This window comes from Pongo abelii, chromosome 5, assembly GCF_028885655.2.
Source record: "Pongo abelii isolate AG06213 chromosome 5, NHGRI_mPonAbe1-v2.0_pri, whole genome shotgun sequence".
In the NCBI taxonomy this organism is placed as follows: Eukaryota; Metazoa; Chordata; class Mammalia; order Primates; family Hominidae; genus Pongo; species Pongo abelii.
This window is the reverse complement of record NC_071990.2, coordinates 58,058,529-58,082,422: the sequence shown is the minus strand read 5'-3', so window position 1 is coordinate 58,082,422 and position 23,894 is coordinate 58,058,529. Positions and strand designations below refer to the sequence as shown.

The 23,894-nt window shown below is 36.1% G+C and overlaps 1 protein-coding gene across 2 annotated transcripts in view; it reads right to left on the bottom strand.

Annotated features, from left to right (window-relative positions):
* Nucleotides 1–23,894, bottom strand: part of PRIM2 (DNA primase subunit 2) — a 315,636-nt gene that overhangs the window by 115,855 nt on the left and 175,887 nt on the right. For both annotated transcript variants that reach the window (XM_054557660.2, XM_002817031.6), the window contains exon 8: nucleotides 23,286–23,353. In XM_054557660.2, the coding sequence (XP_054413635.1) occupies nucleotides 23,286–23,353 (68 nt within the window). The remainder of the gene's footprint in view (nucleotides 1–23,285; nucleotides 23,354–23,894) is intronic.

Below are 23,894 nucleotides of genomic sequence, written 5' to 3'. Positions count from 1 at the left end.
AAAAAAAGGAAAAAAAAAAAAAGGTACAGATTTCCCCTCCCTGCAAGTCCTCCTTCTACAGGCTAAGAAGGACCTGAGAATTACTCTGAGAGCAGAATGAGTAGACTAATACTGAGGGAAACCAGAAGATGCCATCCCCAAAACATGAAGGATTATTGAGTGAAGGCAATTCAAGAAGAAGCAGATTCAGGAAAGCTCTCTGCCCTCCCTCTATCTGCCTAAAAGCAAAACACAGATTTACAAAGACAAAAGTCATCCTGCCCACCTTTTACCAGTGAGAACAAAGGTTAATCAGTGAAGATAACTTCAGATTCTTATTATGTGGAGATGATACCAGAGGAAACTATATGAACAAGCTTTACCAACTGGTCTTTATCTGCCATTTATTTGCCTTCTCACGAGTTGCTGCCACCAGAGACTCAAAGTGCTTTTCCTTTGCCATGTCACTTCTCTAGAAATTTATTGCTCTTAGTTGAATTTGCTATGTAAACTTGAATTGAAAACACCTTTTTTGAGAACTACTTACTTTCTGGATGTTTTCCATGCATATGTCTTCCATAGCACACACATGTGCTATGGTTTGAATATCTGTCCCTTCCAAAACTCATGTTTAAGTTTAATCCCTAATGTGGCAGTATTGAGAGGTGGGATTAATGGACAGAGGATTAATAGATTAACGAGTTGCCATGGGAGGGAAACATGTGGCTTTACAAAATAAGGAAGAGAGACTTGAGCTGGCATGTTAACACACTCAGCCCCCTTGCCATGTGATACCCTACACCAACCTCAAGACTCTTCAGAGAGTCCCTACCAGCAAGAAAGCTCTCACCAGGTGCACCCTCTGGACCTTGGACTTCCCATCCTCCATAACTGTAAGAAATAAATTTGTTTCCTTTATAAATTACCCAATTTCAGATATTCTGTTACAAGCACAGAAAACTGATACAAAATGTTAATAAACTTGTTTGTTTTTCTCCTATTAATCTGTCTTTTGTTACATGGGTCTTTCCAACCTATAGGGCTTGAAGAAACAATTCTTCTTCTTCCCCTATGAGACCATATCCTAAAACACATCTCCTCTTGTACTATTTTCCCTTGCCTTGTATTATCTTTCCCTTGAGTAACACCTTTCTGACAATGTGTTATTGGATTCTATGCATTCCATTAATTGCAGTAGCACAATGGCATATAAAACTCACGCAAAGTTAAATTGATAGCTGCCATTTAACTTCAATGTTTTAGACTTTAGTACACAGCATAACCAGATAATTGTTTCAGTGAAATCTCAGGAATAAAAATGTTATTTCTTTTTCCAACATGTCTTACAGTAGAGCAAAGAGGCAGCATGGGGCATTGGGAATGGCAGTAGGCTAGGAGTATGAAGACACGTTCTTGGTTTTTTTTTTTTTTTTTTGAGAGGGAGTCTCACTCTGTCGCCCAGGCTGGAGTGCAGTGGGGCGATCTCGGCTCACTGCAAGCTCCGCCTCCCGGATTCACGCCATTCTCCTGCCTCAGCCTCCCGAGTAGCTGGGAATACAGGCGCCCACAACCACGCCCGGCTAATTTTTGTATTTTTTAGTAGTGACGGGGTTTCACTGTGTTAGCCAGGATGGTGTCGACCTCCTGACCTCGTGATCCACCCGCCTCGGCCTCCCAAAATGCTGGGATTACAGGCGTGAGCCACTGCGCCCGGCTGGTTTTTGTTCTTTAAATACCAGTTCTGCAAACTGGGACAAGTCACTTAACCATTCTGATTTGCATCATCCTTATTTGTAAAATGGCACTAATAATGCCAGCCCTGCCTAATTAACAGAAATACTGGGGAAATCAAATGAAATAATGTATCCAAAGTGCTAATTAAAATCAGTAAAGCATACTCCAGCACAAAGAGCAATTGCAGTCTTGACCAGTAAGTACAGAAATAACAGGATTGTAAGAGAGACAACAGCATGATCCTGTAGAGGAGCCATCACCCAGCTGGGAAGTACTAGGCCATGCCATTGACCCTTATAAGTCTCAGCTTCTTAGTCTATCAGCTGAAGGTGGTGATCACAATGATGTAACAGGATTGTTCAGATCAAATAAACAAATATGAAAGGCCTCTATAAATGGTAAAAGGATATACGAACAGAATTATAGTTATTGAGTAAATGAAGCCAAATGATTACTATGCCACAAGGAAGTTGTTCTCAGCCCAGATTAATGCATACTATACTAAGTACAAAGAGAAGACATGTAAAGAGAACATATACATTTGCCTAAATGACAGTATAAAATGCTTGTTCTTCCACACCTCACTAGAATATACAAAAGGGCTAAATTTCAAGGAAAAAAAAAGAAAAAAAGCAAGAGAATGCTAGCAACGATGAATGCAAAGACTTTATTGGTATAAATGCCTACAGAGAGAATATAAGTAAACTTAAACTGTGTAGACATCAAATTTCTAAAAATATTTTTAGCCAGTCCTAGTGGCTCTATTCCCAGCACTTTCGGAAGCCAAGGCAGGAAGACCGCTTGAGCCCAGGAGTTAGAGATCAGCCTGGGCAACATACAGCAAGACATCATCGCTACAAAAAAAAAAAAAAATTAGCTGGGTGTGGTGGCACGCACCTGTAGTCTCAGCTACTCAGGAGGCTGAGGTGGGAGGATTGCTTGAGCCTAGCTAGGAGTTTGAGGTTGCAGTGATTTATGGTCACATCACTGCAGTCCAGCCTGGATGAGGGAGTGAGACCCTGTCTCAAAAATAAAAAATAAAAACTCTATAAAAAAGACATATACGTAATAGAAAGAAGGCCACCAGCCTAGTGTGGGCAAGTATGGAACCCATGGGGGTGGGGATGAATATGATAGAAATGAAGATGTTAAGTATCAGAATTAGGAATGGCATTTCTCCTCTACTCATCTATAATCAGAAAGGCTTACTTATGTCTGCATTAGAGGAGGTGATAATAAACATCTCAGCTACTTAACACCTATTTGAACTAGTTAAGGATAGCTGGGGGGCAGGGGGATTGTTAGATACAACACAAGAAAGGCAGATGGTGAGAAGCCTGTATCCCACGCTCTGCAGGCAGTGAAAAATCATGAAAAGATGTGAGGCAAGAACTGACATAATCCAGTTTACACTTGAAAAACAAAGCAGTGTGGGGAAATAATTAGAAAGGGGAGGGACTGGCAAATAACTGGAAGAATACCGTAGGCAATATTATATCCAGGCGAGGAAAGGTGAGAGCCTGAGTAAAGTAGTGGTAACGGATGGAGAAAGGAAGGCAATAGATGGGTTCAGGAAATTTTCTGGAAAAGAATGGATATGCTTTGATGAAGGAGGTAGAAAAGTGAAGAATAACAGATCAGTTTCTAGCCTAAGTGACTGAGACTGAGTGCTTCCAAGCCAAGAGTTCACTTTCCACAAGATAAAAACTATTTAGCCTAAACAATAAAACTGTAATTCAGGAATAAACTTACAAAGAAATTATGAAAATACAAGTTTTGATAATAAATTTTCTTCACTTATCCTTACAGTGTTCCCAGGTGAATGGTTTTTTCCTCATAATAATGAAACATTGACGGAAGCTCAAAAATCAAGGTAGAAGAAAAACAAATAATGCTGCCATAAAATAAAAAAACCCTTAAAAACAATTCACATTGGCTCATGAAACTGGCTTTTACTTGGAAGTGCCAAAAGATGGTTCTAAAGGAGAATCCTAACAGGTAGCCAGGGAAAGAGACGCACCCTTCTCCATTCAGAGCTCAGCGCCAGCTTTCTATCACGCTGCTGCCAAATAAATGAAGCTGCTATATTAATGAATTGTCAAAATATATTCTTATTTTCATGATTTGAAAATGATCGATTTTGAGGGAACATGTCTTAGTAATTATTATATTGGGAAAACACAGAAAGTCATTTTTAAATGCAAAAAACATTTCTAATTGCTTCAACATCTATAAACACATGCAAACCCAGCAGAAAACAGTTTTCTGTCCATTTAAAATACTCACAGCTTTATTTTGAGAGACATTTACTGTCACCAACATAGTTTTTTTTAACAAGGGATTCAGTAAGCATAAAAGCTTTCCTACTCCTAATATTTCATAAAAGAATAAAGTTAGATGTAACACAAATACCATTTTTTCAATATAGAAGACCGAAGAACATTTTAATGGGTCACAAAATTCAAATTATATCATTAACGACTATTTTGCCAAATATAAAGGGCAATGTTTGATTAATCAGAGAATCTTGAAAAATCTGAATTTGATTTCCTTAATTCTCAGTTTAGCCACTAATTTTCCACAAGCTTAAAAGGAAAAAGACAAGGCAAGCTATGCATCAATTTTTTTCATCCATAAATATGTGTGGTAATGGATAAGGAATTGCAGTGATTTACTTACACTCCCTATGCATAATTTATTTGCTAAAGTATCAGGTGAAAGGCATTAAGGGTGAAATATCAGTTTTCTTAAGTTATAGAAAAGTAGTGAAAACAATAAAGATGTGGTTCAGTGAATATTCAATTACATTAGAAATCTATCTGAAGACACTGGATTGTAAAAGGATATAGTGTATTTTTGCTAAAATGTAACAATTGCTGCACTGTAACAGCAAAATAAACACCTTCACTACCGAAACAGAACTATATAAATGCATAAAACCCAGAACAAACTACTTTTCTAATATCACTAGTTTGTCAGATTCTCTCCCTATAAGACACTTTTTTTCCACATCCCAGTTGTTGTCCTTATCTGGATGTAAAAGATTCTAATTATTAAAACAAACAAACAAAAAAAACACCACACACACACCCCTTCTGGAATCCCTGTACAACCCCCCTATCTCTCAGCATACACTTATTAAGCACCTTTGTGACCAAGGAAGGGTCCAAGCAGTGAAGGATCCAGACATAGTCCAGGGAGGATAATGTGATGAGTGCCACAACAATGCTCAAAACGATTGTTCCTCAAGCCCACAGAGAGGAGGTCTCTTCTAAATGAAGGGTGAGAGGAGAAGGTAGGCAATGTGGAGCATTAAAGATTTTTGAGCAATACAATGGCACTGAATAGAGAGAGTTATGCTTTAGAAACACAGACTACAGGATTCTAGAATGTTATTAGAATGTTGTTGAAATGTCTGACAACAGGTCTAGGTTGAATAGAGAAGCCTGCTGAGCCACAGGGGGAGGTGATCTTGGGGAACTGAAATAGAAGGCTGGGATGAAGGGAAGATGACAATCAGTAGGAATGAGCAACTAGGGAGTAAAGTGGAAGAATTAGAGATTGTGGTCAGAAAATAATTTAAGCTTGGAGGTTTAGAAGTAGGATGTGATAATCACAAAAAAAGTCAAAGGCCTGTTGTTCTAATATTTTTATCATTTGTAGTTTAACAATGTTGAATATATTAAAACATTCTGACATTTTGACCAGGTTCATAAAAGTATGTGATTAAAGTTTATTAAGGTTGTTGAAGGGGTTTTAAAGTAAGAATGTGATAAGGGCGTGGCATTTTGGAATAATAAAGTCTTTTTCTTGGGATCTGAAGGGTTATCACATAACAGATGGAGGGGCAGAAAAGAGAAGCAAAGCCAAGAAAATTTCTAAAAAGTAGTTTATAGATGAAGAGGTTAGGTTAGAGAAAAAACACAAGCAAAGGCAGGTGGGCAGGGGGTGGGGGAGAAATTCGGTAGGAAATTAGGTAGGTCCTGAGATAGGTCTTTAATCAAAGACCATTAAAATATAATTTTAAAAACCCCTTTAAGTCCTATTTCCTTTGTAATAATATAATGCTAAGTTTCTGTTTTCATGAAAATTTGAGGTTTTCTCTAGGTTTCTAAACACCTAAGTGTACATATAATAGTGTCTTCTAAGAAAACAGAATTTTGCAATTGTGTATAACAAACTCTGCCTACACAAAAGTAATCTGGTGTTTTTGTTTTGTTTTGAGGTGATGGTCTTAAATTATATATTCCGCTATAAGAGAATTCATGATACACAAAATATATAAAAGCATCCTTTTTTTTTTTTTTAAATTTGAGACGGAGTTTTGCTCTTATTGCCCAGGCTGGAGTGCAATGGTCCGATCTCAGCTCACTGCAACCTCTGCCTCCCCGGTTCAAGTGATTCTCCTGCCTCAGCCTCCTGAGTAGCTGGGATTACATGCACGTGCCACCATGCCTGGCTAATTTTGTATTTTTAGTAGAGATGGGATTTCTCCATGTTGGTCAGGTTGGTCTTGAACTCCTGATCTCAGGTGATCAGCCCGCCTCGGCCTCCCAAAGTGCTGGGATTACAGGCATGAGCCACCGTGCCCAGCCAAAAGCATCTTTTAATGGTTGCATTTGTTCCATAAATTTACATAAAACTTAATTAAAACACAGTTGCCCCTGAGGAACTTTTCCCTCTCATATTATCTTGCTCATTAAACATAAGAGGGCAGCATGGCTAGTTTTCCAATATAGCTTAAAATCACAGTAAACAGAAAATTATAAAGCTAACAGAATTTCAATAATTTATAGGCTGAAAAGAGAAAGGTTAAGACTTTCAAAACATACAAAACACATATTTATGCAACCAAATTTAAATGATCCCATTTTAAATCCAATTAAATCAATCTAATTTTGGAGAATGCAGGGGTTGGGGAATGACCAAGACAGCAAGGCATAATTAATCACATCCACACTAAACTAGAGTTTCCCCCCAAATACTATCTCACAAATGTCTAATGTACAGAGCAAAACTACCATGGATATATAAAAGGATAAATCTGAAACAGATACATCTGCACACATCTGATCTGTGAATTGTAGTGAAAGGCAGACCTACTCCTGGACTTTGTAGAAACAACAGAAATTTAAGTCCTGTTCAATGTACCACAAATATCAATACGAGCACTTAGGTACTCAACAGGGAATTGTTTTTGAGTGTTGAAACTCAGAGTTGAAAACAAAAAGCAGAAATTACATGAAAGTGGATTTATGGGTCTCATGGCAAGATTAGCTGGTTAAGAAAAATAATAATAATCTTTTCATGCTGTGGCACTGATTGTTAGCAGAAGATGGATCATCACACCTCAGCTCCAGGAGTGGTATTCACCAGCTCCACTACTGTGACATAAATGCCACAGGGCATTACTGACAAAATGGGAGGGCAAAAGTCAGCTTTTCATGGGTGATTACAACTCCAGTCATTTTCTCCTTTTCAGACTACTGATGAAAATTTGACAGAGTAAACAGGAAGTAGTGGAATAGTTGCAACACTTTAGGAATTGGCTGCAACTCCTCTTCATTTGTATAATTTCTCCAAGTCCAGTTTGCCCAAGGCAATCATGGAGGCATAAAAGAACCAGGCAATAAATAGAGAAGAGTGATTAAGAGGGTAAGTTTCAGAATTCAAGAGTCATGCAAAAGTTTGCATACTGTCACTATCTGTGTGATTTTGCAAAGATCTCTTAATTGCTTTCATCTTAATCACTGGTAAAACAGGGATTATAAAACAGATCACAAAAGTGCTGCTCTCAAAAAGTTGTTGTGAGGACAAATGAAATGTCTGTAGTGTTTATCACAGTATTTTTCACTTAAATTGTAATAAACATCATCATCGTCTTGGCCTAAATTTATTATTCTTAAACATTTTGGATTTTTTTTCTCTGTTCTTAACGTTCACCAATTTCTTCCTATGAATACTAGAAAAAATAATTTCCTTCCAACCTTCTTCATACTATCACATAAAATGCTTAACCTCAAAGTATTAATAGGAGAATTTAGATGTCCTTGAATAACCTGATATCTGGAAGATTTTGTGAGTCTACCATTATAGTCTATATTTACATTTTTAGGAAGTGTCCAAAGTAGAAATATTCAACTTAAACAGTAGAGATTTAAATGAAATCCATTTTTATAAAGCTTTACTGTTACAGTATCCATTAGCCAAATGTGACCATTGAGCACTTGAAACGTAGCTTAAACTAAATTGAGATGTTCAATAAGTACAAAGTACACACTGGATTTCAAAGACTTAGTACTTTAATTTTAATATTTCATTATAAAATATTTCATTCGTAATTTTTCATAGTGATTACATATTAAAATATTTTGAGCTGGGTGTGGCGGCACATATCTGTAGTCCCAGCTATTCAGGAAGCTAAGGAAGAAAGATCACTTGAGCCTAGGAGTTCAAGTAGCTGAGCCTGGGCAAAAGAGCAAGACCCCATCTCTTAAAAAAATAAATAAAAGATATTTTGAATAAGAGTAAATAAGGTATGTTATCAAAATTAATTTCATTGAGTAATTTAAAATTATATATAATTATATATGTGGCTTACATTTGTTGCTCTCATTATGATTCTACTGGATAGCATTATTGTATAGTGAGGACACAATGACATAAAACAATCAAATAGTTCTCTGGAGGACTAGGTATACCTATAGAATAGCCAGATGACTTGCCCTGACTTCTATTTGCTACACTAAGATCAATCTCTGCCAGTCATAAGCAAAATACAGGCTGCAATTAGGCCGACTAAAGGAAGTGCTTCAAGTTTACTGTAAATGTGCTTGTTTTTACACCATTTTACTTGGGAATCAAGTTTTTATATTTAAGTCATAGTTTGCCATTTATACTATTAGGGAAGCAATCTTGAATTCTGATTAGCTTGGTGGTAACCTGAATTGTTTCTCTGGGGACAAAGAAAGCTGTGACATGTTTATCTGCGAGGCTTTGGGGCTGCTTGGCCAACCTCAACCTCAATACCTAATTGCAACTGTCCATTCTTCTCTCATTTGTAAGAAGCCATAATAGACAGGATGCAAATGTGGCTTACAGCAAAATCCTAAGCCAGAGTGGAAAGAATTCCTCCCTCATCCTCAGGGGGTATTTCTCTGCCCTCCCTCCCCACCAGCAGACAGAGTTTCTCACGTTCATAAAACAATAAGATATAAAACATATTTCCATTCTTTGTCAAGCATTTCCCAGTATTCTTAAGCCTAAAGAGGTTAACACCATTTACTCCTTTCTATCTGGCAGATTATAATTTGTCATATTTTTCAAACTAGCATAAAATAAAAAAGCAGTGAAGAAAGCATCACAAATAATCAAAACTTATCTCTGCATCAAAGAAACATATTTATTTGGACCATTAAAAAGTAAGCTAATACATCTTTCAAAATGAACTGTAATCTCCTACATCATTCCATAAAAGTATACCAAGTTCCAATACAGCCTTTTCACATAAAGCCAGGTGTAATAATAGCACAAATGGAAAAACAATTTCAGGAAGAGGAAATAAATGTTTCTGTACATTACCCATATATCTATTTTTTTGCAATCACAATTTTACCCACTTTGGGTGTTAAAAAAAAAAAAACCCTATCCACATAAACTAGGCCACTCAGACATTTAGAAAGCACAGTCCCTGCACTTTGGATTTGTTGGGTGGGTAGGAAATCAAAGGAACCAAAGCTACAATATATCATTTCCTGCAGTGAAGGATATCACAGGAAAATTCAGTCAACAGCTGTCACCACTGAAATTGAAATGAGTTTGGGTTTTTTTCTCCAGCTAAATCCCTAGTAAATGATATCCAACTTGTATTAGCCCAGGTGATTTTCCCTGCAGTTATTCCAAATGAGAACACAATCAATAAAATTCTGTTTTAAATTGGTTGAATGTAGATTATTTTTCCACAAGCATAAATTTTATTCAACTTTATTTTTAAAAAAGTCTCCGCAGAAAACTACCATCAGACAACATGCAGTATAATGATCTATTTTTATTTATAACTGGGAGAAATTGTATGATTCCAAGAGGCTAAAATATCCATAAAAATCAGGACCATATGGGTTTCCATATCAGGTAGGAACTATAAATGGTACAACTGCTACTTTATTTTATGTTTCCCTCATCTTCCCCATGTGGCCCATATTTTCCTATTTATTCCAAGTTATAACCAAAATCCAATGAACTCCAAGATAAGTGAAAGTTGCATCTCATTTTTCTATAAAAATATCTGTACATTTGTCAAAAGACATTGAACTATACCCTTTAAATGGGTGGATTTTATGTGTATAAATTGTACCTCAATAAAATTGACTTTAAAAGTAAAATACACACATACACCCCTGTAATATATATTCAAACTACAGCTTTACATTGGTATTTTCACCATATAACTTTAAGACCCCCAACAAACATATCTATTTTCATGAGTAAAAGTTTTATGTTCCTTTACTCTCTATATTCTTAGCATATATTCTAGTAATATAATGAACCCTAATACAGATGGTTTTGGTTTTGGGTTGGGTCCAGGATAGTCAAATGACTACAATAAAAAAAGGATTCATAATAGGCTAGTCATGAAAAAGTGAGAGGTCGAGGGAATAAAGTTCCAACATCCAGCAAAATTAATATGTTAAAATGATGGAAAATGTCTTCCCATTCCTCCACAAATAATTTACACAATGTGGAATGCTACTGAGATGAGCCATTACACATTTATGGCATTCTAGGATTATCCCCTCACATTTGTTCCCCAATAACTGCCACAATGTTTTGGGAGCTTTGGTGGGGGGTGCTGGAACAGTTAATGAGGATTATTATTAAAAGTCACAGTCCAACAGTCACATTACATCCTTTCCTCATATGCCACTTCAGTCTCACATAGCCATTGACAATGCCTCATAATGTTTAAGGGTTTCATTTCATAGATCAAAAGAGCAAGGTATGTAACAGTCTTGTTTCTGGTTTTGTTTTTGAATACAAGTGGTCAACATTTGAATAAGTTGTTCCAGGAAGTCAGGGACCCCAAACAGAGGGACCCGCTGAAGCCATGGCAGAAGAACGTGGATTGTGAAGATTTCATGGATATTTATTAGTTCCCCAAATTAATACTTTTATAATTTCTTATGCCTGTCTTTACCGCAATCTCTAAGCATAAATTGTTAAGATTTCATGGACACTTATCACTTCCCCAATCAATACCCTTGTGATTTCCTATACCTGTCTTTACTTCAATTTCTTAATCCTGTCAGCTGAGGAAGATGTCACCTCAGGACCCTGTAATAATTGCATTAACTGCACAAATTGTACAGCATGTGTGTTTGAGCAATATGAAATCTGGGCACCTTGAAAAAAGAACAAGATAACAGCAATTGTTCTGTGAATAAGAGAGAGAACCTTAAACTCTGATCGCCGGTGAGCCGGGAGGAACAGAGCCATATTTCTCTTCTTTCAAAAGCAAATGGGAGAAATATTGCTGAATTCCTTTTCTTAGCAAGGAACATCCCTGAGAAAGAGAATGCGCGCCTGGGGGTAGGCCTATGAACAGCCCCCCTGGGCGTAGCCATCTTTTATGGTCAAGACTGCAGGGGTGAAATAGACCCGTCTCCCATAGCGCTCCCAGGCTTACTAGGAAGAGGAAATTCCCGCCTAATAAATTTTGGTCAGACCTGTTGATCTCAAAAACCCTGTCTCCTGATAACATGTTATCAATGACAATGGTGCCCGAAACTTGATTAGCAATTTTAATTTCGCCTCGGTCCTGAGGTCCTGTGATCTCGCCCTGCCTCCACTTGCCTTGTGATATTCTATTACCTTGTAAACTACTTGATGTCTGTGACCCACACCTATTCACACACTCCCTCCCCTTTTGAAAATCCCTAATAAAAACTTACTGGTTTTTGCGGCTTGTGGGGCATCACGGAACCTACCGACATGTGATGTCTCCCCCGGACACCCAGCTTTAAAATTTCTCTCTTTTGTACTCTGTCCCTTTATTTCTCAAGCTGGCCGACGCTTAAGAAAAATAGAAAAGAACCTACGTGAATATTGGGGCAGGTTCCCCGATAATAAGTCATTGGTAAGAAAAAGAGGGAGCACTTCTGAGATCACATAGAGGAATAGAAAGTACTCTCTGTCCTCCATGATTAGTTCCTGATTGCATAAAGAAGAGTCCTATGTCCCAAAACAAAAGATAAAAACAGCAGTACATTTCTACAAAGATAAAAAGCATTTCTTTATCATAGTTATCCTTGGGAAATAACAGAAAATCCATCAGCTTTTTGTCCAAATTACCATCTCATTCAGTCTCAATATTTAGCAGCTTGGAAAACGGAATTAAAGGTAAAATTTTTTAACCTGAAAGTTTCTATAATTCATTCATCCATTCATTCATTTATTCATTCATTCAAGTGTTTACTGAGGTCCTATTATGCCATTCTTATAAGTAATGGGGAGATAGTGGTAAACAAGATGGCCAAATTCCTTCATCTCATGGAGCTCATACCCTAGGCAAAAAAAATACTGAACAAGCAAACAATTTAAAACAATCATTCCAACTAGTGATGTTGCTAAGAAGAAAACATAACATAGTGAGAAAATATTACAAAGCACTTGTGAGGGTGACTTTACATTGGATGATTCAGGACACACCTCAATAAGACCTGAGAGGATGCACCACTATATTTTTTTGTTTGTTTCCACCACTGTACACATTTGATGACTGTTCCTGGTAGATTGTATGTACGCAGTAAGTCAAGAACCAAGCTACTGCTACTAAAAGTGGGCATTTAAAATTCATCTTGTATTATCCTTTCTAGCACTACTTTCCAAATAGTAATTAGAAATAATTGAGAGTGCATTAAACTTTTGGTGAGTCTTGGTAGTCTGCCTTTCCTCAGCCCAATTTATTGAATTTTGTTTTGTGTTTACTCTGAGTAAATAAAGGTTAACTGGTTCTGGAATGCCAGGGGGTGCTCTTAGGTTAACTAAACATTTAGACACACAAGACTATGCCATAGGCCCCTTGTGGCATCAGTTTACTTGGAAAGATCCAGGACAGGAATCACAGCTTGCTAGCTGGGCAGCTTCAAGTATTCCTCTTCCATGGAATCCTTACTACAGTCCTGCACAGGTGGACAGCTCATTCAGGTACACAGGCAAAATCCCCACCAGTAGATGTGAGAGCTGCCCTGACTTAGGAGCCTCGTGACCCTCAGTGGCCACAATTGCTTATAACAGCTCCATACGTATAGCTTTTCCAGGGCTACCTCAGATTTGAAACTCTAAGCCCCACTACTATGATTTTTTAAAAATATGTAATTATTTAAATATATTTCAAATACAATATGGAACTACACTATCAAATACAGATACCATTAACTAAAATTGGTTACTGAAATTAAAATTTTAATTAATTAAAATTAAATCAAATTTAAAATTCAGTTCTTTAGTAGCACTAGCCATGTTTCAAATGCTCAATAGCTGTAAGTGGCTATTGGCTACTGGATTAAACAGTACAGGTATAGAACACTTCCATCATCACACAAAGTTCCATTACATAGCATTCAACAAGTTACTTTTTGTTGCTAATATATCACAAATACTGCCACAATGCTTTCTCAGGCCTTTTAAGAATATTATTTCCCATAACATCATTATTATTTTGTACTGTTAGTGTTTCATGACTAACACAGTGTAAAATCACTAATTTTCTTTGTAACTTAACCAGAGAGCGACCAATGTTTTAAAGAAACCCAATGAGTGAAGAATAGGAAAGTTAACAACTGCAGATATTAAAACGACTAAAAAAGCATAAGAAATCATAAATTTTACTTTCCAGCGGTATCTTGGTTCTTGACTTACTGCATACATACAAGGCTCCCAGTATCCTGTATCCACAATCCAGAAATTCCTGAGAAACTTTGGAGTCAGAGGACTAAGGGAAATCTACAATGTCTGGTTGGAGATAAGCTACAAGACCACTGTGACAAGCAAAGTTTCATTATTTCCAAGACGCTACGTGCTCTCATATAATCACATACCTCCACTATGCCAAGAGTCATCATGATTTATTATAATTACTTTAGTTAAAATTCTCTTTTTACTGATAACTATTCAGTCCTGCAAAGGCAGAAATAAATGTATCCCTAGAACCTAACACCATGTGAGGCAACCATTAAGAGTTCCTTTAATATGTGTTCAATAAACAATAAATAAAATAAACTCTTAGAATGCTAAAAGGTGTGTGAGCATGTATTACTGAACAGCTCTCACACAAAGTACCTCAGTACATCTCAGTCACTATATGTAACCTCATTACAAAGTCTACTATTTACAGCAGTGTTTGTTTGCCTTGTTCTAGGTAGCTGGTTGATAAGACAGGAAAGATTTTTCTATCTTCCTTCAATATCAGTAACTTTTTATATTTCTGTTAAGAACTCATTTCTTATACCTTTTTTCAACTTTAAGATATATTAAACTAGCAAAGTAAATTAACTACAAAACTCCAGGAAATGTTAGTATTCTACATAAATTAAGAATGGTGACTTACGTAAAATTGATGAAAAGTGATACAAAAAGCTGTTTTCACTCCATACTCCCACCTCAAAAGAAAACCTTCACTATAAGAGGCTGAATCAGTGGCCCTCCAAATATGCTCAAATTCCTGGATCCTCCGAATGTGTTAGGTTACATGGTAAAATGGGTTCTGCAGATGTAATTAAGGTTAAGGATCTTAGATGAAAAGATTATCCTGGATATCCCTGTAGTCTGATCTAATCGCATGGGCCTTTAAAAGCAGAAAACTTTCTCAGGTTGGAGGCAGTGTGACACAGCAGCACAAGTTAGAGAGATCTGAAGCATGGGAAGGCTCTGAGATGGGACCCACAGGCAAGAATTTCAGAGGCTTCTAGGAAATCATGGAAAGCATGAGAAGGAATGTGGGCAGCCTCTAGGAGGAAAGACCAGGCTTTAACTGACAGCCAGCATAAAAACAGGATCTCCAACAATTTAAATAACCTTGGAAGTAAATTCTTCCCCAGAGCCTCCAGTAAGGAATATAAGCCTTGCTGTCACCTTGATTATAGCCTGGCAAGACTCATGTCCAATTTCTAACCTACAGACTGTGAGATAATAAATGGGCATTGTTTTAATCCACTAAATATGTGGCATTTGTTAAGGCTGGAATAGAAAACTAATACACTGGTCACTTTTTATTTTCTTTATATAAAAATGCTAGTGTCATTGCTAAATATCAGGGAATATATATACAATGTACTTACACACACAGACACATGACACGAGTGATTTTTAAATATTCTAAAGGAGTGTTTGAAAAAATGGCTATAAAGGCTCTAACCTACACACGCTAATAAGCTTTAACATTTGGCCTCCTCAATTCCACCTTTTTCAAGTCACTCGTTCACTTGTTAAGAAATCTGCCACTTTCTCGCTTGGGCAAGATGGCATTTTTAGACTAATGAACTTCCCTGTATTTTCAAAGCTATACACCACCTAGGCTGCTGCTGTTCTTTGTTCTTATCTCCATCTGATCTGCTGGAAAACATCTATGCTGCAATTCCTTCTACATAAAGTTACTACAGTATTTCTTCTCAGTTACTTTGCCTGAACACACAGAAACTGTTCACATTCTATAATTTTTCGCCGCAGGTTTATTCAACCCCAAAAGCTATACATATCTGATAAAATGGCAATGGCTAAGTAAAAGTAGATATATCTATTCTTGATTATTATGCAGATACTTAAAATTAGAGTCAGGAAAATCAATTATCTACTTTATTACTTAGTTATAACATATTAAGTGAAAATTTTAAAAGTTAAACACTTTATAATTACATTAAAGTATGCATCAAGTTCACAAAAGAAGCTTAGTGGTGGTTGCATTAGGGAGGGAGATGATTTTATATATTGTGACTATATATTTTACCAAAAACATTAAATGACATTAAATTTGTAACATAATCCACATGCAGATACTGCTTCTTATAAGACTTCCCATCACTCTCTTCACTATCTACTTAACTTGCAGCAACTATTCCAGTGCAGCCTTGGGTATGTGTGTGGGTGGGGAGAAGGGGGGCTGTTTATAAATTTTGGTCCTCTTTCCCCTTAAAAATATAAGCATCTTGAGTGAAGGGACCACATCTATTATTCTTTTGTACATAATCAGTACCAATTATAGTGCCCTTAACACAACGGGCTGATTCTAACAAAATGCTGACTATTCATTCACAAGTATACCTCTAAGAAGGCATTAACATTTTCCATACAGAAGTGAAAAAATTGTAATTCAAAGGTGACAACGGAAAACAATATATTCTAATTTATTAATATCTTACACAGCACCTGGAAAACCTTCACTATAATCACTGAACTTTTTAAAAGCTTGTGCTGCTGCATGTAGAAAACGAAATAAATGTTCAAGGTACTGCCAGAGACTGGAAACAGGTGATGAGAAAGAGCTAACAAACAACTGAAGCATGTGGACCAGGCTAATGAGGCTTTCATTTCAGCCCTCAACTGATGAAGCCCCTATCTACTAAATCATTTTCTGGCATTTATTTTCATATTTACCACAATAGACACATGAATGCCCACACAATTTCCTGATTTCAAAATGAGAACTAATTCAAAAAGAAAACAATGATAGCTGTACCACTTTGGATAGTAAGAAAAGCTTTCTTACAGAGATTACATGTCTGATAAAAAATGTGTGAAAGCATACTCTTTACAAAAATAAGTAGAAATGTGTGCATATTAAACAAATGTACTACCTTCAGAAAAGGAATTTTACAAAAGTAGCAATAATACCAACTGAAGGAAGATGCTTTTATTACTTTAAATGATTTTAAAATAAAGGTTTGTATAAACATCTGCTTGCAAAATCAGTATGCACTAAAAGTTAATCCATAAGATGCAGTCCAAGTACTTACTATCAGTAATACTTGTCTTAGCTTGCTTTATCTTTGTTTGATTTCTAATTCATTCTTGGGCTGAAATATGCTCAGAAAATTGTGGTGTGACAAATACACATTTTAAAAATGAGTTATTCTTTAATGACAAAATATTAAATAATAGCTTTTTTTTTTTTTTTTTTTGAGACAGAATCTTGCTCTGTTGCCCAGCCTGGAGTGCAGTGGCACAATCCTGGCTCACTACAACCTCTGCCTCCTAGGTTCAAGTGATTCTCCTGCCTCAGCCTCCTGAGCAGCTGGGATTACAGGTGCGCGCCACCACAGTGGGCTAATTTTTGTATTTTTAGTAGAGACAGGCTGGTCCCGAACTCCTGGCCCCAAGTGATCTGCCTGCCTCAGCCTCCCAAAGTGCTGGGATTACAGGTGTGAGCCACCGTGTCCAGCCAATAATAGCAACTATTACAGTGACTTATAATATGCTGTCCCCCAATGCACTTCATATCTTGAAGTGAAGGGATAAAGGAGGAAGATACATACACTGTAGGCGTTATTTTTAAGGGGGAAAAATTCTCAATCATACAACTAAAAGTTATCACATGTATAATATGGGCTGCAAGTTTTCCTCTCTAGTTGCACCTATTTATACTTCATATTTATAAGTGAGATAATAACTAAAAATAAACACCTTTATCATACACACTTGCTAGCCTAATACCATTTTTATAAATATTATCCCATGGTACCATCATTAGGATAGCAAAGATACTTATTTACAATAAACTTCTACATTCATGGGAACATATTCCAAGACCTTTATGTATCTCCAAACTACCAAATCAGTGAACGATATAATTCACCCTAGAAAATGCAGTGATATATATCCATGAGAATGACAGTAAAGCCACAATGAGATGCAGGCTCCTTAGATTACATATCTAATCATATGCAATTTGGTGAAAGCAGAAATAATTATTTATACAAATTCTCTCTGAACTTTATATTATTGTAAGTCTAAGTAAGTTTATTTCTTCCAATAGAAAAGTTCGTGGTATCAATTTTGAAAAATGGTATAGTCTTATGAAATAATTAATTCATCTCTTTTGAGGAGAGGGAAAGGCAGTATTTTTCACTAGAAAAATCAGGTTTTCTTGGCTGGTGCACAGTGAGCACGGTGGCTCACACCTGTAATCCCAACACTTTGGGAGGCCGAGGCAGGCAGAACACCTGAGGTCTGGAGTTAGAGACCAGTCTGGCCAACATGATGAAACCCCATCCCTACTAAAAATTAAAAATTAGCTGGGTGTGGTGGCACATGCCTGTAGTCCCAGCTACTCAGGAAGCTGAGGCAGAACAATCACTTGAACCCAGGTGGAGGAGGTTGCAGTGAACCGAGATCATGCCATTGCACTCCAGCCTGGGCGACAGAGTGAGACTCTGTCTCAAAAAAAAAAAGAAAAAGAAAAATTAGGTTTTCTTGATGAGAACATCATGAGGCTCCATCACCAACCTGTAAAATAGGGATTATAATAAATAACCATCTACCATCCACACTGGATTGTTCTGAGTATGCACCAAAAAGCTAGGTTGGAAAGTACTTTTTAAACTCCAGTCAGTTTGACTTCCTGGCCTATCCCCTTCTACCCCTGCTAAAACATTGCCCCTTCAATTATTCCCTCTTACTCCCATACTACTCATTTCTGCCTTAACCTGTAAATATGCTCATCTTACCAATCTTAAGGAAAAAATAAAACACTTCTTCAGCCATGAAGCTCACAGATGCAGTCCTTTTTCCTTACATGTCCTCCGAATTAAGCTCTACCAAGAGTAGCCTACTCCCTATATCTCCACAGCCTCATTTCTTATTTATTCCTCAAATCCTAAGACTTTGACTTGTATCCATACCATTAGCACCCATCATACCACTATCCTTTTTTGTTCAAGGCTCCTCCCTGGTATTTTTACTGGTTTCTCATATCCCAACTCCCGCACTGCCCATCACAAGTCATTTAAACACTGACATTCTGTGGGTTCGATTCAGAACCCTTCACCCTTTTCTTGTCTCTCTATACTCTCTTCCTGAGTGATCTCAACCATTCCCTTTATTTTAACCAAGACCTGCACAGTGATGATTAGCAAATGTCTCCCTGATGTAAACCTCACTCTTCAACTGTGGGTCTGTATTCAACTGCTTACTAAACATCCCCCACATATGTCCCCACAGGTATCTCAAGCTTAAAATATCTGAAACTACTGAAATTACCATCTAAGCAATCATATTCATTCCCTAATTGCCTTGTCTTCCTTTCTTTATTCTCCTTCTTAGTTAATGACAATTTTATCCCTCAAGTGAGATTACAGTTCAGTCCATTGAGCCTGAGAAAGCTGACTAACAATAAAACAACCATTCAGCCTGAGAAAGTTGACTAAGAATAAAACAACAACAAAAAAAGAATAAATTTCAGTCCAATCTGAGCTCCCACTGTGAGCCACTGTGTTAGAATGCACGGAAACCAAAACAATTAAATTATGGCCCGATTACTTAAGGAGATAATTCCACGAGGGAGACAGTTCAATTAACAAAATTATGTACATTGTATTTAATTCTGATAGAAAATGTTACAAATTTTATAACTTGTTCAAGTGCCTATCTCTCAAATGAAATCAAACCCAACTCCCTGAAAACAGAGATTGTGTGTTTTCTTTTAATTCTAAGCACATAACGGGCACTAAGTAATTAATGAGTGAATTGACGATACTAGTGAATTAAAAACACAGTTGTACTGCCATAAGATATTGAAGCACGATGTTTTTCTGTACTTGAGAATTGGATTCAACTAAAACAGTTTGGACACATCACTTCTGCAGTCTCAAAATAATATATATTGTTAAGCAATATTCTAGATTATTTGATTGGTAGTGTTACCTTAATTCTCTCTGAGTCTCTAAATCCTGTAAAATGATTTGAGAATTTCTCTGTATTGCTACTTCAATTTTTACAGGTATTTGTATTATCTCCCAAATTAGTTTTATTGACAAATTTAATTAAAATGCTACTCATCATTCCTCTTTCCTCATTAGAGGCAATAAATAAAATTAGACCTAATAATGATCTCGGTATCAACCTCCTAATGTCCATCCGCCTCTAGGTAACATTTAAATTACACGGTTCATACAAATCAATTTTTTTCTAACAAAATTATTATTAGAATCTCTCAAACCAAATAATATTATTTCCTGTTTAGAACTAAGCAAAAGGAAGATAAAATAAAAACATTACATTTAGACATGCAAAAGCAACAATTCAATATTCTTGGTATCATAAGGTTACTTTGTAGAACAGGAAGTGTCAAACTATGCACATCAGCTGCCACCCGACATATAGATGTCTCTGACATGGTAATAAAATGAGAAACCGTTTTGTTTAATAATAATAAAAAAGCAACAGCAGTGGGTGCACATTACATGTAGCATCTAGTCCTGGTTGCCTAGCAACCAGTCATGAGTGAAATCCACAGAGAATAAAAGCCCTTAAATGAATGTAGTTTGTGCAGCTTTCAAGGACTCGAAGAGATGTGTCAGTAGTTAGTCTAAATTCTAGCTCGCAATTACCATACTCAGATGGAGGAAGGAGAATCCATCATTATCTCTCAGAATCAACTGTGAGATTAACTAGAAGCTAGATTCTACCGTTTAGGTTTTTACCTTTTGAACCAGTGGTTTTCTAGGAAAAAAATTTTAACAGTATGATTTATAAATTCTAAAAACTTTATGCAGAAAAAAACAACAAAATTTCACTAATATAACTTGCATTCATTCATTCAACAAAACATAATACCTATCATACACCAAATACTGTCTCCGCTATTGAAAATACAAATATGAACATCACTTTACAAGCTTTCAAGCATACTAAAATGGAGAAATCAAACAGTAAACAAATAATAACAATATCACAAATTCTGTAATACAGAGGAAGGCATGGGATATTATGAAAATATCTATAAAAGACTTCCAATTCAGACTACAGAGGTGAACTAATTAATGGTCAGGGAAAACTTATCAGAAGAGGAAACGTTTGAGATGAGTTTTAAAAGACAAGCAAAAGTTGTTATAAAAGTGAAGCATGAGGAGAATATAAATAGATTTGCATATTTATATACATCTACAATATACTTTAAATATATATTTCTAAAATATATATTATATATATTTAAAATATTTTAAAATTATATTAAATACATTTAAAATATCTTAAAATTATACTAAATACATGTAAAATGTTTTAAAATTATATATATTATATATCTATCAATTTACATAAATAGAAGTGGCAAAAGGAAAAATATTTGTAAGGCTGTAGAGGTGAGTGAGCAAAAGGCATGTTGTGTTAAAGGAACTTTATGGCATTTGGTGAAATTAGGATCTCAGTGTTAAAACAGGAGTCCAAAGAGACAGACAGCCCAGGCCTCTTCCAGAAGGACCTCTTATGCCAGGCTAAGAAGTTCGGACTTCCTCCAGAATGAAACTGGAGAGGCAGAGATGGGTCTTAAGCCAATGAATAATATAAACACATATGGCAATGATGTGAAATATATTAGAAAGGGCAAAGCAAACAGACAAAATGCTATGATAGCAAGAGATATACTCGAGAGATAAAATTGCCAACAGAGTTGAATGTGGCAGGTGGGCATTAAGCAAGAGACTCAAAAATAATTTCTGAGATTCTTAACTCACTAACACAGAGCTCTAGTAAATTTAACAATCATATATAAATGTTGTTATACATAAAAATGTATGCTATTCAGTCCCTGCTGAAATATCAGACTTGATCAACTCCCCCTTCTTCCTAACCCAACAAAACAACTATACAAAGGTTAAAAAGCTGTCTGGGAAGGAACAGTTACTGGAGAGCAGGAAGAAAAGGCAAGGAAAGCAGAGAGGGGAGGAAGAAAGAAAGGAAAAATAAAGAAATACTAAGAAAAAGAAAACTAAACCTACAACTTTCTGGTGAAAGTAAAAATCTATCCACACTTCTGAAAGAGAAGTTTAAAAAGAATTTTTCAAAACCATAAAGGAAAACACTATTGGTGCTTGACTACATAAAACCTGAAAATGTAGGTATCTTGACTAATACAATTTTAGAATTTTAGAAAAAAAGTATGTAACAAATACAACAAAGAGTCACTATCCTTTAAAGTATGTAAAAGCAAATAAGATCAGGAGATGCTATCAATAAGTGAGCAAAGAATACAGGTAGTTTTAATCCCACCTCAAAAATAAGGAAAATGAATTATTATTACCAACAAAATGCACAGGATCACAATAGTATCTCTAACCTATTAGCAACTGTTTTGACTGCCCTATCTTGTTCAGAGTATAGCTACATGGCAGTCTTATACAAATATGAGTGTATAGGTAGAATAAGATTTTGAAAAAGAAATATACATATACACTTAAATCTTTAAAATGGTTCACACCCTTTGACAAAGTAATTCCAATTCTGAAAACCTACCCTAAGAAAATGATCTAAAATACAAATAAAGGTTAACATATAGCATTATTTTATAGTAGGAATAAAAAACTGGAAGTGGTCTAAAGCTTCCCAAAGGGAGATAAATATGCTATAGTACAGATACACAAGAAAATATAATGTAGTCACTAACAATAATGTTTTTAGAAAGATTTTAATACTAAGGGAAAAAATATTACAATATTTATAAAAATGGAAAAAATAGTCACAAACTATAATTTCAACACTAAGTAAAAAACAACAACGACAACAACAACAGAAACATAGAAAGGGCAGGGTGCGGTGGCTTATGCCTGTAATCCCAGCACTTTGGGAGGCTGAGGCAGGTGGATCACCTGAGGTCAGGAGTTCGAGACCAGTCTGGCCAATATGGCGAAACCCTGTCTCTACTAAAAATACAAAAATTAAACAGGCGAGGTGCCCCACACCTGTAATCCTAGCTACTCGGGAAGCCGAGGCACAAGAATTGCTTGGATCTGGGAGGCGGAGGTTGCAGTGAGCGGAGATCGCACCACTGCACTCTAGCCTGGGCAACAGAGCAAGAGTCCATCTCAAAAAATAAAAAATTAAAATTAAAATTAAAAAACATAGAAAGGATAAATATTATTTCTGAGTAGTAATGATAGGTTTTTCCTTTTCCTTTCCTGTATTTTCTAACTTTATTTTTTAAATAATGAGACTATATTATTTTCGTATTTAGAAACAAACTCCATCCAACTCATCTATCCTCAATAAAAGTATGCCTTAACCTTGTATTTACATAAATAGCTCATTCATTTGAGATCTTTCTGTAAAGTTAGTTATCTCTACTCATTTAACTTAAACTTATCAAGCAGTTCAGCACACTGTTGTTGAATTAAAAGAGCTTTCTACAGTGCCCTAAAGTCAAGGGTAACAAGTACATGGTATTAAGAACTTCAATTTGAATAATGGAATGAAAGCAAGAAAAAAAAATAAGGTTTTAGTAATTGAAGGGGTTTCATCACTTTAATATACTTTATTCACTTTACTGCACTTGGATTTATAAGCATAACAAGGCTGTGCCTTTATATTACCTGAGGTGGTTGAGCAGAGGCTGAAGTCTTTCATCAGACTGCACAGCAGGCAAGGACCTGGCTGTTAACTAAAAGCAGGGAAGAAAATTAGTAAAAACAGCAAAGGCCGAACACCGAACATATCTGAATACTAAATGTAAAACGAGCTGAAGGGCAGATAGGGAGGCAATACTTAAAAATATAAGGTTCTATTTCTCTTTTTTCAAATCAAGAAATTATATAAAAACCTGACACATTACGTGATCAAAGCTAGCTACATGGTTCTAAGGACACAGGGTATGTCACTAAGTTTAAAAGTAAAGAAAAAGGTGAGCAAAACAGAGAGTAAAAGGGAGTGTCCTGGGTTCATGAAAAAGCATTCACTTGCAAGACTATTATCTTTGTAAATAAAAATGGAAAAACTTCTAAATGTAAAATTGTGTAACAACCAATCCTGTAGCACTGAGTCCTAAGATGATGAATAAATTAGGAAGATAAATTCTGATTTATAGCTAAGCCACTGTGAAACTGGTTACATACAGAAGTGTATGTACTTCATTCTGTCAGCCACATGACTATAAGGAACCAAGGATATCTTTTAAGTATATAGAAGCAACTCAAAGTATTTAA